Source organism: Bubalus kerabau, chromosome 2 (assembly GCF_029407905.1).
Source record: "Bubalus kerabau isolate K-KA32 ecotype Philippines breed swamp buffalo chromosome 2, PCC_UOA_SB_1v2, whole genome shotgun sequence".
Lineage (NCBI taxonomy): Eukaryota > Metazoa > Chordata > Mammalia > Artiodactyla > Bovidae > Bubalus > Bubalus kerabau.
Window position 1 is genome coordinate 116754639 of NC_073625.1, and position 23242 is coordinate 116777880.

General features: G+C 33.9%; 2 protein-coding genes across 2 annotated transcripts in view; one reads left to right on the plus strand and one right to left on the minus strand.

The window, feature by feature from the left end:
* Positions 1-23242, plus strand: part of RUBCN (rubicon autophagy regulator) — a 97082-nt gene that overhangs the window by 7248 nt on the left and 66592 nt on the right. The gene's annotated exons all lie outside the window — the stretch shown is intronic.
* The window catches only part of FYTTD1 (forty-two-three domain containing 1), a 30997-nt gene that overhangs the window by 2859 nt on the left and 4896 nt on the right, over positions 1-23242 (minus strand). The window contains exons 3-8 of the mRNA XM_055568517.1: positions 15773-15921; positions 9730-9842; positions 6635-6731; positions 6173-6234; positions 4732-4806; positions 1384-1510 (exon numbers count right to left, since the gene is read on the minus strand). Coding sequence (XP_055424492.1) covers positions 1384-1510; positions 4732-4806; positions 6173-6234; positions 6635-6731; positions 9730-9842; positions 15773-15921 — 623 coding nt within the window. The remainder of the gene's footprint in view (positions 1-1383; positions 1511-4731; positions 4807-6172; positions 6235-6634; positions 6732-9729; positions 9843-15772; positions 15922-23242) is intronic.

A 23242-nucleotide genomic window follows, 5' to 3' on the forward strand; every position in this document is an offset into this window, starting at 1 on the left:
GAAAGAATGTTCAAACTACCACAGAACTAAGCTCATCTCACATGCTAGCAAAGGAATGCTCAAAATCCTTCAAGCCAGGCTTCAATAGTATATGAATTGAGAACCTCCAGATGTTCAAGCTGGATTTGAAAAGGCAGAGGAACCAGAGGTCAAACTGCCAACATCCACTGGATCATAGAAAAAAAACAGGGAATTCCAGAAAAAACATCTACTTCTGCTTCATTGACTACACTAAAGCCTTTGTGTGGATCACAACTAATTTAGAAAATTCTTAAAGAGATGGAAATACCAGGCTGAAAGGAAAGTAACAACAGACAAAAGAAGCAAAATAAATTTGGTCAAATTTCTGTCTATACAGAAGATTTTATCTTCATGCCACAGTTGACATTTTAAAATGTAACACTCATTCATGATAAAAATTCTCAGCAAATTACAAATAGAAGGGAACTTCCTCAATCTGATAAACACAGCCTACTGCTAACATCAAACTTAATGGTGAAAAACAATGCCTTCTCAAGTCTGGAGACAAAGCAAGCAAACATGCTCTCAACATAGAACTGAATGTCCTAGCCATCATAATGAAGAAAACGAAAAGATTTAAAGATTGGAAAAAAATTCAAAGAATGACATGATTGCTTACAAAGAAAATCCTAAGTAATCTATAGAATTATTAAAAGCAGAAAGTGTATTTTAGCAAGATTACAAGGTTAATACAAAAACTGCCAAAACCATGGTGAGATATACCACTTGACATGCATCAGAATGTCTAAAATCAAATGATAGATAATAACAAATGCTAGCAAGGCCATGGAAAAATTAAGAACTCTCTTACACGTTGGAAGGAATGGTACCGCAGCTACTTCTCTGGAAAACAATTTCATACTCCCCCAAAAGTTAAACCCAGAATTATAATATGATCTAGCAATTCCATTCTTAGGTATTTACCGAGGAGAAATAAAATATATGCACACAAAAACATGAACGTACAGGTTTTTGTGTGAGCATATGTACATGAATGTTCAGAGGAGCATTATTCACAATAGCCAAAGAATGGAAATAATCCAAATGTCCATCAACTGACAAATAAAATACAGTATATCCATATGGTGGAATATTATTCAGGAATAAAAAGAAATAAAATATTGATATACACAATGGATAAACCATGAAAAAATTATGCTAAGTGAAAAAAGGTTCACACATTATATGATCCCATTCACATGAAATGTCCAAAATAAGCAAATCCAGAGACAGAAAACAGGTAGACCAGTTGTTTCCTAGGGTTAAAGATAGTTAGGACATCCTATTTATTATACAACATTAGTTTTGTAAATTAAAATATTTTCAGTCAATGGCCAGAGAAATATAGGGGGGGAAATTTACCTGTTTTCCAACACTGTTTATGTCAAATTGTAGGGGGACACCTTTAGGAACTTTCTTTATATCAGATTGATCCCGTTTTGTCAAGAATGAGGGCACAGCAGTACGCGTTAATCGTGGTTTCTGAGTTCTATTAGAAAAAAGTTAAAATAAGATCAGTTAAACAATCAAAAGGAGAAATAAATCACTTGGTTCATAAGACATCTTGACTTGTACACATGTTCAACTGTATGAAGGCTACTTTATTTACATTCTCAATAACCCCGCCAACCCAGTTTTTTTTAATTTTTTGAAGAATAGTTAATTTACAATATTGTGTGTTTCAGGTATACAGCATAGTGATTCAGTATTTTTGCAGATATTTCATTATAGGTTGTTATATGATAATGGGTCTAATTCCCTATGCTATACAGTAAATCCTTGTTGCTTATCTATTTTATATATAGTAATTTGTATGTTAATTCCATACAGCTGATTTTTTCCTTCTGCCTTCTCTCCCCTCTGTGTAACCACAAGTTTGTTTTCTATGTCTGCAAGTCTGTTTCTGCTTTCTATATACATTCATTTGTATTATTTTTTTAGATTCCATATATAAGTAATATATAGTATTTGTCTTTCTCTGACTTATTTAACTAAGTATAACATTCTCTCGGTCCATCCATGTTGCTGCAAATAACAGTATTTCATTCTTTTTATAGCTGAGTAACATTCCATTGTAATATATACACATATATGCATATATATATATGCCACATCTTATTTATCCATTCATCTCTTGATGTATACTTAGGTTGCTTCCATGTCTTGACTATTGTAAACAGTGCTGTTATGAAAAACACTGGGGTGCACATATCTTTTTGATTTAGTGTTTTCATTTTTTTCTAGATATATACCCAGGAGTGGAATTGGTAGTTCTATTTTTAAGAAACCTCTATACTGTTTTCCACAGTGGATGAACCAATTTACATTCTCACCACCAGTGTACATGGGTTCCCTTTTCTCCACATCCTCTCTGACATTTATTATTTGTAGACTTTTTGATGAGAGCTATTCTGACAGGTGAAGTGATACCTCATTGGGGTTCTGATTTGCATTTCTTTAACAATTAGTGGTGCTAAGTATCTTTTCATGTGCCTGCTAGCCATCTGTATGTCTTCTTTGAAAAAAATGTCTGTTTAGGTCTTCTTCCCACCTTTTGACTGAACTGTTTTCATACTGACTTGTATAAACTGTTTGTATATTTTGGATTTTAACCCATTGTTGGTTGCATCATTTGCAAATACTTTCTTGCATTCTGTAGGCTGTCTTCTGATTTTGTTGATGGTTTCCTTGGCTGTGTAAAAGCTTTAAAGTTTAATTAAGTCCCACTTGTTTACTTTTGTTCTTATTTCTTTTGCCTTTGGAGACTGATCCAAGAAAATACTGCTATGATTTATGTCAGGGTGTGACCTCCCACCTTCGTTTTTGTTTTGTTTTCAGAATTGCTTTGGTAATTTGGGGGTCACCTGGGGTTCCATGTAAATTTTATCTGCTCTAGTTCTGTGAAAAATGTCCTGGGTATTTTGATAGGGATTGCGTTAACTCTATCGAGTACTCAGTTATATGGTCATTTTAATGATACTAATTCTCCCAATCCAAGAGCATGGGATTATCTTTCCATTTCTTTGATCATCTAAAATTTCCTTCATCAATATCTTGCAGTTTTCAACATACAGGTCCTTCACCTCCTTGGTTAAGTTTATTCATAGGCATTTTGTAAATACAATTTTAAATCAGTTTTCTTTTTTACTTTCTCTTTCTGATATTTCTTTATTAGTATATAAAACAGGTATTAATCTTGTATCCTGCAATCTTGCTGAATCAAAAAAAAAAAAAACTTGGTTCTTGACAGACTAATCTAGAGACTAAAATTTATAAATTGCTCACAGAATACCTCTGTAAGTAGAACTACAAACTTTTCAACAATTTGGAATAATTGGTCATTTCCAAGTCTTAATCTTCTACTAAAATAAAGCAACCTCTAAAACCTCGAGACTCATCTGATGTTTTCATCTCAATTATTAAAATGGATGTATAGGCAAAACAAAAACTCTGTAAACCTAGGAATTTTTTAAAAAATTTTATTATTTTAAAAATATGTTCATCACAACTCACATAATTGACTTCATAACCTACTAATGGGTCACACACATTGACACAGACATTTTCCTCTGCTGTGTTAGCTTGAGTACGTCTGCATGAAGTTCCAAGAAATTAGCCAATCTGCTAGACCACTGGCTGATACGGGACTTTCTTTCAATTCTAAGTACACAACGTAGATTTTCATTCCTGATACTTTTTGATGGGAAAAATTTAAGAGTGAGAGTTACAGTGTGGTGTAGTGAGGATCCAATGAGGCTTTTCCACAGCTAGGTCAATTATCAGGTTGAATTTGATAATATGGTTTTAGAACTTTCTTGAAATGGATCCTTTACCTCCAGCCCAGTGCTACAAGTCTCACATCTTGCCTGTGAACTCAGGGTTCAGCTCAACCCCCACCCCAGGCAATATCACTTCCAGCTTCAACCTAGAAAGTTTATAATGCAATAAATATAATGGAATGGTGAAGTTAATTAAGGTCATTTAAATTAAAGAATGGGCTTCCCTGGTGGCTCAGTGGTAAAGAATCCACCTGCCGATGCTGGAGACTTGAGTTTGATCCCTGGGTCAAGAAGATCCATGGAGAAGGAAATAGCAACCCACTCCAGTATTCCTGCCTGGGAAATTCCATGGACAGAGAAGCCTGGAGGCTATAGTTCATAGGGTCACAGACATGAATTAGCAACTAAACAACGACAAAAATAAAGGAATATACTATGAAGTCTTTAAAAAGAAGGCGGATGTGTATGTAATGAAGTCCAAAACATGTAACTTTTTTAGTTGTTTTGGCTTTTTTGTTTGTTTGCTTTGGCATGCTGTGTGGCTTGTGGAATCCTAGTGCCCTGTCCAATCAGGGATTGAATCTGGGCCATAGCACTCAAAGTACTGAGTCCTAACCACTGAAAGTGAAAGTGAAAGTGAAGTCGCAAAGTCGTGTCTGACTCTTCGCCACCCCATGGACTGCAGCCCACCAGGGTCCTCCGTCCATGGGATTTTCCAGGCTAGAGTACTGGAGTGGGGTGCCATTGCCTTCTCCACCAAACCAATGAACCACCAAGGAATTCTCTACTTTTAACTTACACTTTGTATTGTTTCCTTGTCTCAGTTTATCCTAGCTTGGACATCATACTCCTGAGCAGAGTCAAATATTTTTCTATTATCTTACATAATGAGAGGTTATAATTTTTTCCAAAAAGAAAAAAAAAGACTTACACTGGGCACTGCACTGCTCCTGGATTATCAATGGATACAGTCAAAATTCCTCCATTTGTGGTGGAAGTTCGCCATCTAGTTTCAAAAAACCAAAAATTTCATTAAAACGAAAATTTATAAATCCTACTGTGTGTTCTACATAAAACATACATTTTAAAGTAGCCATTACTTTTTCTAAGTTTTCAGAAATTCTAGATATCTGAGCCCCGACATGATATAATTAATCAGCATATTGGTTCTAAGAACTGGACACATGAATTTATAAATATTTTTCCATGTAACAGATATATGCACATAAAAAAATCAAATAATTCAGAAAAGCTTCTAATAAAAAGCAACAATCCTTTACTCCACTGTTCTCCCTTCCTGCTCCCCAGAGACAGCACTTTTAACTTCCTGATTTTCTGCTTGTTAGTTATCTCCAGTTCACTAAACAAGACACTTAGGTAATAATATCTTGCTATCATAAGGATTCAGCTCATCACACTATCCTCTAGTTTCTCTTCCTAGTTTGAAACATTTTGATGGCTGTATCACTATTTTATTTTCATTAATTTTATAAATACACTTGAATTTCTTTTTCCAGTAGTATCTCTTGACATTTTCCCCTACCTCCTTTATAAGAAAGGACAATAGTATTTCTAATTCCTTCCCTCCACCTCTTCACCCACTTTTTATCAGCTTTACTTTTATATTTATATAGGTCAAAGTCTGACATTTACATTACATTGTTACCAAATTAAGTATCTTGTGCTTTGTTCTATACATTGATCCTCAAACTCCAGTGCAAAAGAATACTATGAGCATGAAGTTCAAATAGTTGCCATTCTTATACTCCAACTGCTCAAAATCATGCCCATTCTAGAAGGTATATCTGAACCATGATCATGTGATATATGCTTTGTTTTCTAAGAAGTAGCCATAATTTTAAATGATTTAGTTTTAAACTCTGGTCATACTGATGGAATGTTACAACTCACACTTGCAGTGCAATTCTAAGAGACAAAAATATATTCTTAAAATACCTTCATAGGGTAAGGAGGAAAAAAGCAATATAAGAAGAAAACACTGTATTGTTTTTAAAAATTTATAAATATTCTAAAAGCTCTACTGGATTTTCTTCTACTTATTCCCTGAACTGGTTCATTTGTATAAAGTGATTATAAAAAAATAAAGAGCTATTTCATTAAAATGGAATAAACAGGAAAAAAAATACAGAGTAATGCATTTGCTGCTAAAACATGTAACACTGACATGTGAAAAACCAAATGTTTTGGGGGAAAATCAGCAAAAACAAAACAGGATTTACTTATTTCAGGCTCAATGGTTAATTCACTCTGGGTCTCATTTAATTTCTTTTAAACTGCAGCACAAAGTAATTTAGGTCACTACTATTCTGGGAGTTTTGAAATGACATCTTGAAAAACAAATTGAAACTTACTGACGAGTTCTCTTTGCTACTACATCGTCTAGCAGTTGTTCTGAGTTCAACTGGGCCTGAACCTGAAGGGGAAAAAAAAAGCAGTAGATGCCATAGAAAGCAGAGGATTTGAATCCAAAGAGCTATCCTGCTCTGTAACTTTATAACCCTGTGTGGTGGGTTTGAATGCAGGAGAGGAGCATGTGCCTATTCTGACAACACCTCTTTCTTGGGGTTCCTGTATCAGAATAAGTAGTAAAAACAAATTTATTCCTAAATAACATGTTGAATTCTTATAGGACACTGCCACTGATGACAACAAAAGAGAAAAGAGGGAAAAAAATTAATCTAATGTCATGTTCTCCATATCCTAAACCCAAACCCTACCTTGATCATGGGTCATGTCTATAATTGATGATTACTAAAGGTGGATGGTCAGGATCCTTTGTGTAAAAAGAAAACACTGTCAAGGGTTTTTTATACCTTCAGGCCTCTTCTGAAAAGAAAAGTTGCCTGACGAGTGTCTTTCTGATGACTTAATTTATTTCCACTCCTGGTAAAATTATTTGGAATGTTATTTCTGCAACAACAAAAAAAAACACATGTACCATGAAAAGTCTGGACCACTTAACAACTCTGAAACATCTTGAAAAAATAAGCAAAAATAGTTAAATGCAGAGGTGAAAATACTGAGGTATACTAAACACAAAGATTCAATTATGTTCTTGTTTACATGAAGCTATTGAGATCTGATTTACAGATATCATATAACAATCTGGTTAATTCTGGAGCAAATTTATCTTACAAATATTCAACTGTCTAAAAGAATTAGTACAAAGAAAATCACACCTAGGTACATCACTGTCAAACTGCTAAAAACCAACAATAAAGAGAAAATATTGAAATATAACATATTCTCCAAATCTCTCTCCTTCACTCATAATACGTATTATATTAATATAAATCACACAAAAATTCATACTGTTCCACTGTTTGCTCTCTCCTGCATAGAATATTGTAACCTTAATTATGTTTGACTTTACTTTCACCAATTTCTAATTTCTATAGAAAGTTGGTAGAAGACAAATTTTCATACTTATCTGCTTATTTCTATAAATAAATGTTTAACATGTCACCTCATCTTACCTCCAACCTTATAGAGGCTCAAATGCATAATTTCCCTAGCCATCTCAATTAACAAGGACTCATTAATGGCTCAGGTAATTGACAAATTTTTGAGAAGTTCCTCTTTTCCAAAAAAAAGTACTCCCAATTGATTCTCAAAACAAAGAGATGACAGTTGAGTAAAGTTACAATTATAGCCATTCCACATATACAAAAACTTCATTTCAGGGTTTTTTGTGGTTTTTTTTTTTGCTTTGAATTATCTTTTATAAGAGATGAATAAATGGTATTTGAAACTGAAATAATAAAACTTCACAGCTTGTCAACTTCTACTTTATCCTGACAGAGAACAGAGTACCATAATCAGTTCAGTTCAGTTCAGTCGCTCAGTCATGTCTAACTCTTTGTGACCCCATGGACTGCAGAACACCAGGCTTCCCTGTCCATCACCAACTCCCGGAGTTTACTCAAAATCATGTCCATCAAGTTGGTGATGCCATCCAACCATCTCATCCTCTGTCAATCCCTTCTCCTCCTGCCGTCAATCTTTCCCAACATCAGGGTCTTTTCAAATGAATCAGTTCTTCCCATCAGGTGGCCAAAGTATTGGAGTTTCAGCCTCAGCATCAGTCCTTCCAATGAATATTCAGGACTGATTTCCTTTAGGATGGACTGGTTGGATCTCCTTGCAGTCCAAGGGACTCTTAAGAGTCTTCTCCAACACCACACTTCAAAAGCATCAATTCTTTTGCACTCAGCTTTCTTTATAGTCCAACTCTCACATCCATACATGACTACTGGAAAAACCACAGCTTTGACTAGACGCAACTTTGTTGGCAAAGTAATGTCTCTGCTTTTGAATATGTTGTCTAGGTTGGTCATAACTTTTCTTCCAAGGAGCAAGTGTCTTTTAATTTCACAGTTACAGTCACAATCTCCAGTGATTTTGGAGCCCCCCAAAATAAAGTCTGTCACTGTTTCCATTGTTTCCTTGTCTATTTGCCATGAAGTGATGGGACCAGATGCCATGATCTTAGTTTTCTGAATGTTGAGTTTTAAGCCAACTTTTTCACTTTCCTTGCACTTTCATCAAGAGGCTCTTTAGTTCTTCGCTTTCTGCCATAAGGGTGGTGTCATCTGCATATCTGAGGTTATTGATATTTCTCCCAGCAATCTTGATTCCAGCTTGTGCTTCATCCAGCCTGGCATTTTGCATGATGTACTCGGCATATAAGTTAAACAGGGTGACAATACACAGCCTTGACATACTCCTTTCCCGATTTGGAACCAGTTTGCCGTTCCATGTCCAGTTCTAACTGTTGCTCCTTGACCTGCATGTAGACTTCTCAGGAGGCAGGTCACGTGATGTGGTATTCCCATCTATTTAAGAATTTTCCACAGTTTGTTGTGATCCACACAGTCAAAGGCTTTGGCATAGTCAATAAAGCAGAAGTACTATAATAATAGGTCACATTTTAAACAACGGTCTTTTTAACATTTTAAATATCCTTAATTGGTAAAATACATGTGAAGTTTACCACTTTGGCCAGTGCAGTGGCATTCAGTGCATTCACGTGGTCATACCACCACCACCACCATTTCCAGAAACATTCACCTTCACAGACTAAACCTGTTCCCCTTCCAACTCACTGCCCACCTCCGCCCAGCCCCCAGCCCCCACCCCTCCGCTGCCTGTCTCTCTGAATCTGATTGCTCTGGGGACCTCGCAAGAGTGGAATCACAGGACATACCCTTTTTAATTTAATATCAAAATAATTTCAGCTAGGGACTTCCCTGGTGGTCCAGTGGTTGAGAATCCACCTTTCAATGCAGGGGACACAGGTTCAATCCCTGATCAGGGAACTAAGATCCACATACTCCAGGGTAACTAAGCCTGTGCACCACAACTATTGAACCCACATGCCACAACTAGAGAGAAGCCCACGCACCACAATCAATGAATGATCCTGCATGCTACAACTAAGACTGGACATAGACAAATAAATAATTTAAGCTTAAGAAGTATTCATGAAAAATCCTTTCAGGTTTGTTTTTCCCACAAATAACATACACTATTCTGTTAAGAGCCACTGAGAGTATGTAACAAATTCAGCTTTCAGAATTTTGAATAATTCTGGCTGAGGTGTTTTTATCAAAACAATCACCTTTTGCAGTCTTTTTCTATATGTCAAGAGAAACAAAGAAAACAGAGTGATGTTTTTCTTAAGAAGTCTATAATTAAATTCATCAACAACACTGGTTCTAAGAAATAAGGAAGCTGTAACTAAATGCTTCCATACTGAGTGTTCAAACAGACATCCCAAATACCTGTCTCGAAAATGACCAGACAACTACAACATCACTGCAAATTCATTGATTTGAACTCTCAGTATAAGAAGTCCATCTTTATTTATGAAGGATAACATAATACTGTCTTATATTTGAGTACTTACTTTCTATTTAACTGGTTAGGTCTCTTGAGAGCTGCAACTGGTTTTCTCTGCACTTCATTTTGTCTCAGAAGGTTTGCCTTCCTTTTTAATGCTGGAAAATATCGTTCTATATTCTTTTAGAAAGCAAGAAACTATGTTAATTAGATTGCTTCATGCTCTATAACCTACCATATAAACATTTCTGAAGCAGAATGGACAGGGACTGACCACTACTTAGATGTACAGATTAGAGAGACAGAGAAGCTAAAACAACTTGAATATTTCCAGTCTAAGTGACCAAAAAGATAACCACATTATACTTAAAATACTTGCAACTAAAGAAGAATTCAAACAGAAGGAGGAATTTTTTCTATTTTGGTTATGTTCAGTTTGAGATACTCTGAGGGATACACAGGTGATGAGGAAACATGGCTTTGGAGCTCAAGAGAAGAATCAAGAGAGCCTGAAATGAAAATTTGGGAATCTTTCATATAAATATGATTTTGATGTCAAGTGAAGGTGTAAGAGAGCCAAATTCCTGAGGCAGGTGCAGCACCATCGTGCTAGCCAAGCAATCTCTGATGGTTTCCTTGACCTTGACTGGACTAAAAGTTGACCTTTAGGTCAGAGGAGAAGTAGAAGAGATATGTTATCTCTCCTTTGTCTCCTGTTCTCTTAGAGGGTCCTAAGCAGTGTGGCTTGTGCTTCTATGATTCTAGTGTTTTTAGTGAATTTGTGTTTTAAGCTTTGTTTGGTGTCTATTTGTTTCTATGAGATGTCTAAAGACTTTTGTGGAAACAAAGTGTATTACAGTGTGCTCACAATCACTCTTTCCCTCCAGCATATAGAGTCAGTCTTCCTTTTAATTAGCTCCTTCCCAGGACCCCTGCAAACAGTCACCTGTCAGGGCATCCACCAAGTTTGAAAAGACTGGTTAATTTCCAGACATGTCTCAGACTCAGCGGTGGCATTACTTGAGCTGTTTCACAAGAGGCTCTTAGACCCCTTGCAAATAGGCTTCTCTGAAATCTATCTTAACAACTAAAGACTGAAATCCTGAAATGGGCACAGCTTAAACTCAAGTTGAGAATTCCATTATATAAAGAATTTGACATGTTACAAAATGTTTAGAGCAGCTCTGTCTCTTGAGGGCATTCAACAAATATCTATCAGGTATCTATAATGGGACAGGTATATTATTAGTCAGATATACAAAGATATCTAAGTATAGTCCTCATCTTCAAGTAATCCAGTCTAACAGACAGATGCATATTAATGGGTAATTATAATATACTGTGGTAAGTTATGTAATAGGATATGTGAAGTACAGTAATAACATTATAACACAGAGAGAGATTTGCATATGCACAAAGAGAAAGAGATATGAAAGAAGAAACTATAACTTTAGATTCTTGGAATGTTGAGGTATGTTTATGGCGGAGAGGAGGCAGTGAAGGTAATGGTGTGGAATGTAGGTTTAAAGATGGACATAGGCCAAATACAAATACTGCATTCCATGCTAAATAAAATCAACAATTTAGAATCCTTGAAAGATTTAAAACATATTATGTGATATAAATCAGAGAAAGACAAATATATGGTATCATTTATATGTGGAATATAAAAAAATGATATATATGAACTTATTTACAAAACAGAAATGGGCTCACAGACATAGAAAACAAACTTATGATTATCAAATGGATAGCAAGTAAGGGGAAGAGAGATAAATGAAGAGTTTGGGATTAATATATATACACTATGATATATAAAAAAGATAAGAAACATGGATCTACTGTATGGCACAGGGAATTATAGTCAATATCTTGTAATAACCTATAATGAAAAATAATCTGAAAACATATATCTGAATCACTTGCTACACCTGAAATTAATACATTATAAATTAACTATACATCAATACAAATAGTTTTTAAAAAGAAGAGAGCTAATTTCCAAAACAAATGTGTGAGAAGAAAAAAAGGGAGGTTGTGATAGCAAAGAAACCTGAGTAGAAAAATAGAAATTAAAAAAATTCAATGTCATAGAATATTAGCACATGAAATGTCCACTTTTTCTCTCTCCACATAAATTCAGTCCATCATTAAAGCCTAATTCAGGTTTCCATATTTTCCATGAAGGCTTTTCCAAAGTCTTTGACAATATGAACTGTATCTTTTATTTAATGTAGATTCCCTTGTATTTTAAAAATATGAGAAGTATCCCAAAGATACAGATTAAAAAACACAAAAATTATAATAGTCTTCATTTTCATGAACATTTAGAGAAGAAGTAAATGTAAAAGCAGGAATAAAGAATATCAACCATACAGAAGAAACGCTATGAAATCAGACTAATGATAGCCCATTCTGAGCTTAATATTTTGTCTTTAATAAAAATACCAAAGACCATTTTATAGGTAAATGTAAAAGTTCCTTCTATAATGTTACTGTCACATGTCATTTTCCTTCAAAATACCAGCCATATGATAATCATTTAGTTATTTGTGTGATAAATTATTTAATATTTATTTGAGTTCTCCATGAGGACAGGGATTTTAATACAGAATCCCTTGCATCTAGGACATACTGAGTATTCAGTCAACATGAATTAAATGATGATACATGGTCAAGAACTGTCAATAGTCCAATAATGTATCGGGAAATTTGTGTTCATGAATCTAAGGTTTGTATATGTGTACAAAAGTGTTTACAAAGAATATCTAGCAGTAAGTTTTCCCTACAGAATTTTGATATCAAAAATTATTCCTTGAGGGAAAGAAATTAAGGTAGTCTATTTGAATGTTTTTCTATTAAAGTTTTTATTACTTAAGTATTAAAGTAATAAAATTTTAAGTGTACAGTTTGATGAATTTGGGTAACTACATGTAGTCATGTAACACATCATAACCAAGATATAAAACAGTACCTTTAACCTTAAATGTTTCCTTATGCCCCCTGCAATTTCCTTCCCTCCCATGACTCTAACCCCAGGCAATGACTGATCTGTCACTATAGTTAGTTCAGCCTTTTATACAATTTCAAAGAAACAGGATCATAGTACATAGTATTTTGTGTTTGAATTCTTCTGCTCGGCATGATGTTTTGAGATGTATCCACACTGTCTTGCACATTAACATTTATTCCTATTTTACTGTTGAATTCCACAGTATGAAGATAAGGTATTACTAAACTATCAAAATCACACAAATGATCAAAACTACCCATTAGCAGAAAATAACTGCTATTTATGCAGTTATTTTTTTAAGTTTACAGAAGTAGTAAATAGTTTAGTACTATTATAGTCCAGTTAAAAGTTCTACAAAACATAACATACCCTCAGTTTTAGGAAATTGTGAATCTAAAAGGAAAATGTTATAGAACTGACACTGACAAGGTAATATATTCCAGTCAAAAAATTCCTTAAGAACTTTCACTTGGCAGATACTTAAAGCTTTCTCTAAACAAAAGAAAAAAATTCATTCTTAGAGATGTTCATTCCCCTCCTAGCACAGTCATTTGCTAGTCATAGCACATCCCACTTAGTAATTCACTTCATCTGTAAGAAAATGCACATTTTTATTGAAATAAAATCTTACTATTTCATATAAACTGTGGAAAGGAAGAGATAAAGTAACAAAATGTCTAATTATGGTCAGGAATTTTTTTTAAGGTATAAAATTTCTAAGTATATTAAAGTATTTGCGTAATTCATTTAATGAATATAAAAGGATGGTATAAGTTATTTATATGTAAAAAGAAATTTCGTAAATTGCTAGAAAATGATCTGCTTCACAAGTACCATAGTCATGCCTGTTCAGATATTAATCTACATTCCGGTTGAGAGAAAGGTTCTTAAGTAACAGAAAACTTCAAACCATACCTTTTCTAAAATCATTCAGTCTTTGAATAAAAACATCTTACCATTCAGTACATTATTCTATAATTTATAGAGCTTGTAAGTACTCTATAATTTAACACTTTCAATTGTCACTATTTTTAAACAACTCAAAAGACTATACCACATGTTGTAATCTAAAATTTTTACTGGAGCAAGTTCTGTGATAAAGTTTTAGAGATAGCTGTTGGTGATAGCAGAACTGAAAAGTTAAGGTGTAAAGAGAGCTGTGGTTAACCAGAATACATTCTTAAAGATATTTTAAGAAATGATTCATGTCCTGAATTTTTCAACTAAAATATGTATTACTTTCATAATCAGAGAAACCAAACAGGTTAAAAAATAGAAGAGTAGAACGTTACATTCCTTGGTGATTCAGACTTACTAAACATAAGAAATTAAAGAAAAACCATGTGTGAAACTATTTTAAGTAGTGCTTTATTTAGCCAATTAGAAATTTACTCCATTGAGATGTAAATAAAAAGTCAATTAAGATTTGAAAAGTAGTTAATTTACAGTGGGTAAATAAATATAACTCTAATTAAAAATATAAACTAGAGGAAACAGTTATCCACCCAAGAGAAATGAAAACCTGTGTCCCTACAGACTTACAGGGATGTAAGCAACAGTATTTACAATACCCAAAAAAGTGAAAACAATGAAAATGTTGTCCATCAACTGGTGAATGGATACACAAAATATAGTATATCCATATAATGGAATATTATTCAATAATAAAAAGAGATGAAGTACTGAGACTTGCTACAACATGATAAACCTCAAAAGTATACAGCTAACTGCCAGCCCATATACTACTGTATGATTCCATTTACAGGGATACCTTGGAGTTACTGGGGATTTGGTTCCAGACCACTGCAGTAAAATAAATACCACAAAAAACTGAGTCACAAGAATTTTTGGTTTCCCAGTACATATAAAAAATTATATTTACACTATAATGTAGTCTTTAAGTGTGCCACAGTATTATGCCTAAAAAAAGAATGTACATACCTTACTTTAAAAATACTTTATTGCTAAAAAAAATGCTAACCATCATCTCAGTCTTCTGAGTTTTGATCTTTTTTCAATAGTACCATCAAAGATTATGGATCACCATAACAAATACAATGATGAAAGAGTTTAAAATATTGTGAGGATTACCAAAATGTAACACAGAGAAACTGAGCAAAGGCTGTTGAAAATAAGGCACCAACAGACATGCTCAATGCAGGGTTGCCACAAATCTTCAATTTGTAAAAAACGCAGTATCTGTGAAGCATAATAAAGTGAAGTGTAATAAAACAAGGTATGCCTGTATATGAAATGTGTGGGAAAGACAAATTTATAATATATTTACAGCAAGTAGATTAGTGGTTGCTTGGGGGCATATGATGGGGTATGACTGTGAATGGACATGAGATTTCTCTTTAGAGTGATAGAAATGTTTTTCTAAAATTAATTATTGTGATGATTGTTCAACTCTAAATTTTCTAAAATTCACTGAACTGTACACTTAAATGCATTTTATAGTATAAAATTATACATCAATAACCTATTAAAAACTGCAGACACACATCTGTTAAAAACTGTATACACACACACGGGGGCACGTGTACAAGGAAAGTTAAGAACCTATTAAAAAAAAAGTTTATATTTGATAATGTGGAAGTTTAGGTATTCTTCATGAATGACAATCATTTTTATTTAATTATTAAATTTTTTATATAAGCCCCAAAGTACTACATTAAAAAACCAAAATATTCAAATAAAATGTTCTCTCAAGCTCATTCACAAAAATATTAGTACAAATAAAATTTTATTTTTTTTCCTTAGTTGAAATATAGTTGATTTACATATTGCATTAGTTTCAGGTGTACAGCAAAGTAATTCAGTTGTAAATATATATATTTTTCAGATTATTTTTTATTATAGGTTATTATAAGATACTGAATATAGTTTCCTGTGATATACAGTAAATCCTTGTTGCTTATCCATTTTATGTATAGTAGCTTGTATCTGTTAATCCCATACTCCTAATTCATCCCTCCTCCCCTCATTCCCTTTGGTAACTGAAAGTTTGTTTTCTACGTCTGTGAGTCTTATTTCTGTTTTGAATACAGATTCATTTGTCCCAGAGTTTCTGATTCAGGATTAACTATCATCCTACCTTGTCACTTAGAGGTGGTCGATTCATAGGACTAATTCCTTTTCGAATTCCAGTTGCTTTCCTAGCTGCAAGGCCAGTGATAACTCCATAAGGACGTCTCTTCCCAGGCATCACTCTTCCTCTACGGCTCAGACTATTCTTACCAAAACCTGTAGGAGAAGAGGAAAAAACAATCTCAGAATCAATAGGATACTGTCTTTCTTAAGCAGGGTGGAGGACATGAGAGTTTTTCATTTATTATTATATAATACTTCTTTTATTATATTTTATAAGCTGCACTGAAAAGGGTTCTGCTACTGGTAATGGACCGCAAAGGACTAGAGGATTCTCACATTTCCTCCTAACTATCTTCTCTTCAGAATTACTCTCAACAAAGAGAACAGTCTCAATTTTCCCTGTGCAGCTGCTAATCACATATGCTTATTGAGTACTTGAAATATGACTAATCTGAATTGAGATGTAACAAAAGAAAATATAATATTTCATTAATAATTTCATATTAATCATACATTATAAAGATATCTCAGATGTATTGGATTAGATAAAATACATTATTAACAGGTGCCTCACACTTTATTTGTTTGGTGGCAACTGATTTAGAGTGGAATCATTATCTCCTATTTACTTACTATGCTGCAATTTGGGTTCTTTGTTTTCAGTCTTACTGTATTCCAGCTGGTTTTGCTAAAGTCTGCAGTAAACTCCAATGAATATTTTAATCTCTGTGGCACATGACATTATTTACTTCACTCTTCCATTATATGTCTTATCTATTTAAACACTCATTTTCTAATTATGGAAAAGTAAACATGTTCAACTGCAGAAATCTTAAAAATATATAAAGTATAAATAAGAATATAAAAGTCACCACCATTATTAGGTCACCACTTAGAGATAACAACTACTAACATTTTACATTTTTCTAGTATTTTACTTATACACATATATTTCAAGTTAACACTTTTAGAATCAACTGTTTTTAAGCAACACAAAAGACTGTATCGCATGAGGTAATTTACAATTTTGTAGTACTGTTGGCCCAGAAAGCAGGCCAAGTCAATCTTCCAGCAAGCATATTTCACACTCAAAATACTACTTTGTAGTCTATGTTACCACTGTATTGTGAATATTGTGAACTACACTAGGTAACAACTGTGATATTGGCCATTCTTAATTCTAATGTCTTTAATATTCACACTAAACCATTTCAGTTACTTCTAGCATTACTCTACCATAAAGATTACAATAACACTATAAATAACACATTTTTATACACAGCCATGATAATTTCTTCAATATATAAATTTCCAAAGGTCAAAATGCTGTATCAAAGAGTAAAGCAAATTCTTAAGGATTTTGATTCTTTTGGTAAAAAATCTCCTCCAGAATGACCGTATTTATGTATATTTCCAGGAACATAAGGGTGCCCATTTTTCCACATCATTCACTACTTTGACAATTATTCTTTTTAATCTTTATCACTTCATGTTTGAAATTTAAAAAAAAATCTCATCACATTTGGTAGTTTACTAGCAATAATGAACACTTTCCATGTGTGTTTTTTTTTTTTTTTTTTATCTTTCATTCCCAAACTGCCATGTTCATAATCAGTCTTTCAGGATCAAGTTCTAATTTTCTTTGATGCTCTGATATAAGAATTACTTTAAATTTATAATTAATTTTTCAAGGATTGATATCTTTACAATATCCAGGAATGTGCTGTCTTTCCACTCATTCAAGTCTTCTTTGGTCACTAAATTGGCACAGTAAAGTTTCAAGCTTTTTCCCCCATAGGTCCTGTACAGTTCTTATTAAATTTATTAAAGGTATTTCATATGTTATTATCTAAAAAAAATCCCTATTAATAATTTTCATATTGTCATTCCTGGGATTATAGAAAGCTACTGCGCTTTCAATAGCTTCTAATCAGCTATCTCACTGAATTCACTTATTAGTTCTAATAGTTTTTCAAATTATTTTCTTGGGATTTCTGAGTGACAATCATATTACTCACAAATAATACTATCTTCTTCCTTCCAATAATTACACCTCGAATTCTTTTACTTCTTAATGCAATGGCCAGAAATTCCAGAGGACTATGCTAAGTAACAATTGTGATACTGGCTATTCTTAATTTTAATTTGTGGGGGAATGTCTTTAGAATGGAATCCTGTGTAATACTATACACCTTGAATGTGGTAACAGGTCTAACAACTTGCTTCACAGTCAAACTAAATAAAATAGTTTACTGTAGGATTTCTCAGGACTAATGTGTGTGATGAATCTCTTAAGTCATAATCATGTATATGTCATTCTCAAATATATAATTCCATAATGCTTTTTTGTGGTGTACCAATTTTGAGACCAGAATTCAACAAGGCAGTTAGAAAAACCTGTTATGATGGTTGAACCATTTATGAATTCATTGCCTTTACTGCCCCACTTCTGTTACTGGAACATGTCTCTTACCAGTTGGCTTAATATTAGGCTTTGTCAGCAGAGGGAGCTGCAGGGACTCTAGAAGCTTTTCTTTCAAGTTCTAGTGTGCAACTCAAGGTTTGTTTCTGTGGCATAGGACAGTCAATGGCAATCATTATCCCTTCCCCTCAAGCTAAGACTTTGGTGAGGTAAGAGAGGCGCCTAAGGCACAAAATTTGAGAATGAATGACACCTTAAATTTTAGGCCCAAGGTATCTATCTAGATCTAGTCCTAGGTATCACTCTAATTCTGACCCTGCTCATCCTCCAGTAAATTAAAGCCCCCTCATCCCTACAGGGGGAGAAGGCAATGGCACCCCACTCCAGTACTCTTGCCTGGAAACTCCCATGGACTGAGGAGCCTGGTAGGCTGCAGTCCATGGGGTTGCTAAGAGTTGGACACGACTGAGTGACTTCACTTTCACTTTTCACTTTCATGCACTGGAGAAGGAAATGGCAAGCCACTCCAGTCTTCTTGCCTGGAGAATCCCAGGGACGGGGGAGCCTGGTGGGCTGCCGTCTATGGGGTCGTACAGAGTCGGACATGACTGAAGCGACTTAGCAGCAGCAGCAGCATCCCTACAGATCACTTCCCAGTGAATTCTATCTGCATGGCAACTCTGTATGGTAGGGAATTCATGTAGATTTGTTCCTTTTTTGGGTGTTTATAATCATCAAAAAAAACAACAGAGGTATAACTTTTTAAAATATTAGGATCAAATTGTTGCTACTCTATGTGTGATTTCCTTCTAGAATTGCAACCAAATGAAAATCAAGCATGATGGGAAAGCCTCTAGTTCAAATTAAATCTGTAACAACTTGCTATTTTTATTTGTATTAAATAATGAAGGATCTACTACTGTGCTAGGCACTGTTCTGAGTACTTTAAATGAGAACTTGATGAAGCTGATGCTAACATCTCAATTTTGCAAGTAAAATGAGGCAAAGAATAGTGACTACCCAGAGGTCATAGTTAGAAAATGGCAGAGCCATGATCTAAGTGCAAGTTTCTGTGGCTCGAAAAATTGAACACTTTTCCAAACAATTAAAGGATAATAAAAGGCAGAATATAATCTGGTACATTTCCAAAGAGAAAACAAACAGCTATGACAGAAAAGGCAGGCTCTGAGCTAGCTACAAAACACAAAGGATGTGAATAAGGAATAAGGCAAACAGTGACAAGTACAATTCAAAGACAAGCACAGTGTACTGAGAGTCTAGAGAAAAGGACAGGAAGTGAATGGATGTGGTAGGCACAAATAAGAGAGCTCCAAGTGGGGATAAAGACTATACTTGAATAGGAATTGAGGGGGTCATGGAATTCATGATTAGATTATATCAGTTTTGAAGCAGTATCTTATACTGAATGGAAGACAGAAGACAGTGAAACCATTCTAGATGCTACTGCAACACTAAAACATAACATGATAAGGACTGGGAGAGGAACAAGGAAATCTGAATGTATTCCAAAAGAATGAGTGAATTAGTAGAACAAAGAGAAAGTTTAAAGAGAGCAGGAATCCATTATTACACCAAAGTTTGAGGCTTAGATGAGAAAGACTCATGAAAAAAAATCTCATCAACAAGAATAAAAAGAGGTGGAAAGGGAAGGATTGGGAATTTGGGATTAGTAGATACAAACTAGTACATATAGGATGGATAAACAACAAGGTACACTACTATATAGCACAGGGAACTATATTCAATATCCTGGGATAAGCCATAATAGAAAAGAATATGAAAAACCATATATATATATATATATATATATATATATATATATATATATCACTGAGTCACTTTGCTGTACAGAAGAAATTAACACAATATTGTAAATCAACTATACTTCAATAAAATTTTAAAAAACACACAAATAAAAGGAAATTCTATTCCTAGGTGCTTTCTATTATAGTCACTGTTCCCATTCTCATCACCCTTTCTTTCTACAATCTCTTATTTATCAACAGCTTCTCCTTTACCTTCTAAAAAGCCTAGATCAGCCCTTTCTTCTCCTTCCTTTTCTGCCTTTGAACAAACTTCACTAGCTCTATCTCAGTTTTAGCAACAGTTCTATTTTTCACCCTTTCATTGTCACGTTTCATGCAATAGTCTTTTCTCAGTTTTCACTCATTTAGCCCCTTTAGAAAGTTCTCTTGTCTTTCCAGAGTACCTTCATTCTCATTAGTTCAACTACTACTTCTATGAAGATCCTTCCACATTTTAAGCTTCACCAGAGCAGCAGTTGAACACTAGTCATGTATTAGAGGGACATATGGAACTTTAAAAAATACCCAGATCATACTTCTGCAGATTCTGGTTCAGTAGCAATGGAGTGCAGCCAGACTATCAGTCTAATTTATAAAGCTCCACAGGTTCAACTAATATTGAGAACTAAAACTAGACATAGGAATTTTCATCTTTCTTTTGAATCTACAGCCCAATTCCTTCATGAATTTCTTTCACAGACACATCCAATTGCTTAATTTCTGCAGTCAGATCACTTACACGAAGACTTGAGGGATTTTCTAGAAAATATCATATCACAAAGTGTATGAAATTGTATTACTGGCTCCTTTTCAAATCAGCGCACAAACTTCTCCCTGCCTCTTCTGCATCTAAAAGAGACAGCATTCTCAACCTTTTTGGTCTCAGGACCTCTTCATACTCTTAAAAAATTACTGAGGACCCCAAAGAGCTTTTCTTTTCATGAGTTTATGTTTACTGATATTTAGCATACTATAAGGGTGGTATGCTGTTGGCTCAGTGGTAAAGAATCCGCCAGCCAATGCAGGAGATAAGGGCTCAATCCGTGGGTCTGGAAGATAGCCTGGAAAAGGAAATGGCAAACGGCTCTAGTATTCTCGCCTGGGAACTCCCATGGACAGAGGAGCTTGGTGGGATACAGTCCATGGAGTTGCAAAACTCTTAGGGACTAAAAATAACAACAAGCCATACTACAAATGAAAACTAAAACATTTAATAACGATGCTATTTTAAAGTTCACTAAATGTAGGGCAAAAAACATTTTTTAATGAAAAACAACTATTATTTTCCTAAACAAAAATATTTAATAAGAAGAGAAGCACTGATTTGCATTTTTGCAAATCTTTTTACTGAATGGCTTAATAGGAAATTTTCTGTTTCTGCATCCAATCTGTTTGATCACATGCTGTGTAGATTTTGGAAAAGTCCACTGTACATTCATGAGAGAATAAGACTGAAACAATTAATGTCTTACTACTATTATAGAAATAACTTTGACTGTTTACACCCCTTGAGTTCTGGGGATTCCCTAGGATCTCTGGACAACACTTTGATAATCGCTGTTGTATAGTATTCCATCCCTGAAGAACATTTAGGTTGTTTGTACAAATACGCATTGAGTGACTGAATTAAATTTCAGGAATAGAATTGGGAAAACTTTATTCTCTTATGTGTTCAGTCATCAAAAATAAATGATTATTTGCTAAGGGCTCTCTACTTATTCTGTTACCTCAAGCTAACATTCTCACTGACATTACAATGTGGAAATCTGAACTTATCCAAACCAATCAGAGCTTAAGAAAATCCCATCTCTCTCTGAACATTCAGTGACAGGAGCAGCTGTTCTATTTTAGGCCCTGTCACATGGAAGTGAAGAACATACAAGCACAAATTCAATCTTAAAAGATCCTAAGGCACTTGTAGATCTTTAGCTCAACGCTGAGATCATAATCTCTGTAAAAGGAAAGCTTTTCTGATCCTTCATGAACAAGATCCTATTTCACCTTATTGATCAAATTACCACCGATTATCTTAGCACAAAATGCCTATCTAAAATCCTATAGTACTATCAGAATTTCTCTTATGATATTTCTCAATTCAAATGTTTTTCACCTTATCTGTCACCTGAAGTTCCTTGAAGTAAAAGACTGCATCTTTACAAACCCCAACAAGCTGGTCAGTTCAGAGCATTTATCAGGTATTTAACAAATGATTAGCATAAACAAATGTATTTCTGGCTTCTATGAACTCTAAAATTATTTTAATATAAATCATATTTAAATATGGTATGTTGAGTAACATAAGAAATCTTGAAATATAAATCACTGGAATTAAATATTAATTTTCTATAGCTAAATACCTGTCACAAGATTTATTCTCTCGAGTCCAGCTATCCAAGAAAATTATTAGGGAAGAATGAATTTTTCTGTACAGTCTAATTTTAGTTATAGGTATATGTTGAGGATATGTTGGCATATCAGCTGTTAAACGTAGGATTAATTATGTTCAATCTATTGGAGATTACTTGTTATGTTTTTTAACATATAGGACAAAAATCAATTTAGGAATTAGTTTATCAAACATTTTTTCACGTGTAAAAAAGATCTTGAGTTTTAAAAATCTGAACAAATGTTTATTCTAAAATGCTGATGTAACTGCTAAAAAAGTTAATGAGTCACATATAATTAATAGTATTCCCTTACGACCTTAAGTCCATTTTGGAACAAGATGTTATAAATAAATAAGCTTCTAGATTACTAAAAATAACTGTATATGTAGAGTTCCAAAATAATAGACCACATCTAAAGCATTCAATTCTGTGTTACCTTTGGAGAATTTAACAAATCTTAAAGATCCTGCATAAGATAAGTAACGTAGAAATAATTTTCTATGCAAAACAGCAGTCTCCATGTATTTAAAAGGTTTTCATATAAGAAAGATAATTTGTTCCCTATAACTCTATAGAATTAACAGGAAGGCATGATTTAATTCAAATTAAGAGAATCTTCTAGTAAACAGTGTGTCTCCAATAATGGAATAAGTTATCTTGTGAGGTGGTATGTTCTCCCACTGAATGTATTTAAGCTAGAGTTACACAGTCATCCATCAGACAGACTAACATCTAACTGCAAAGGAGACTGAGACTTTATGATATGTAAGATCCTTTACAAATCTATATCCCTAAAAATAACAAAGACTGTATATACTGAGGTTACTTTAAAATGACTT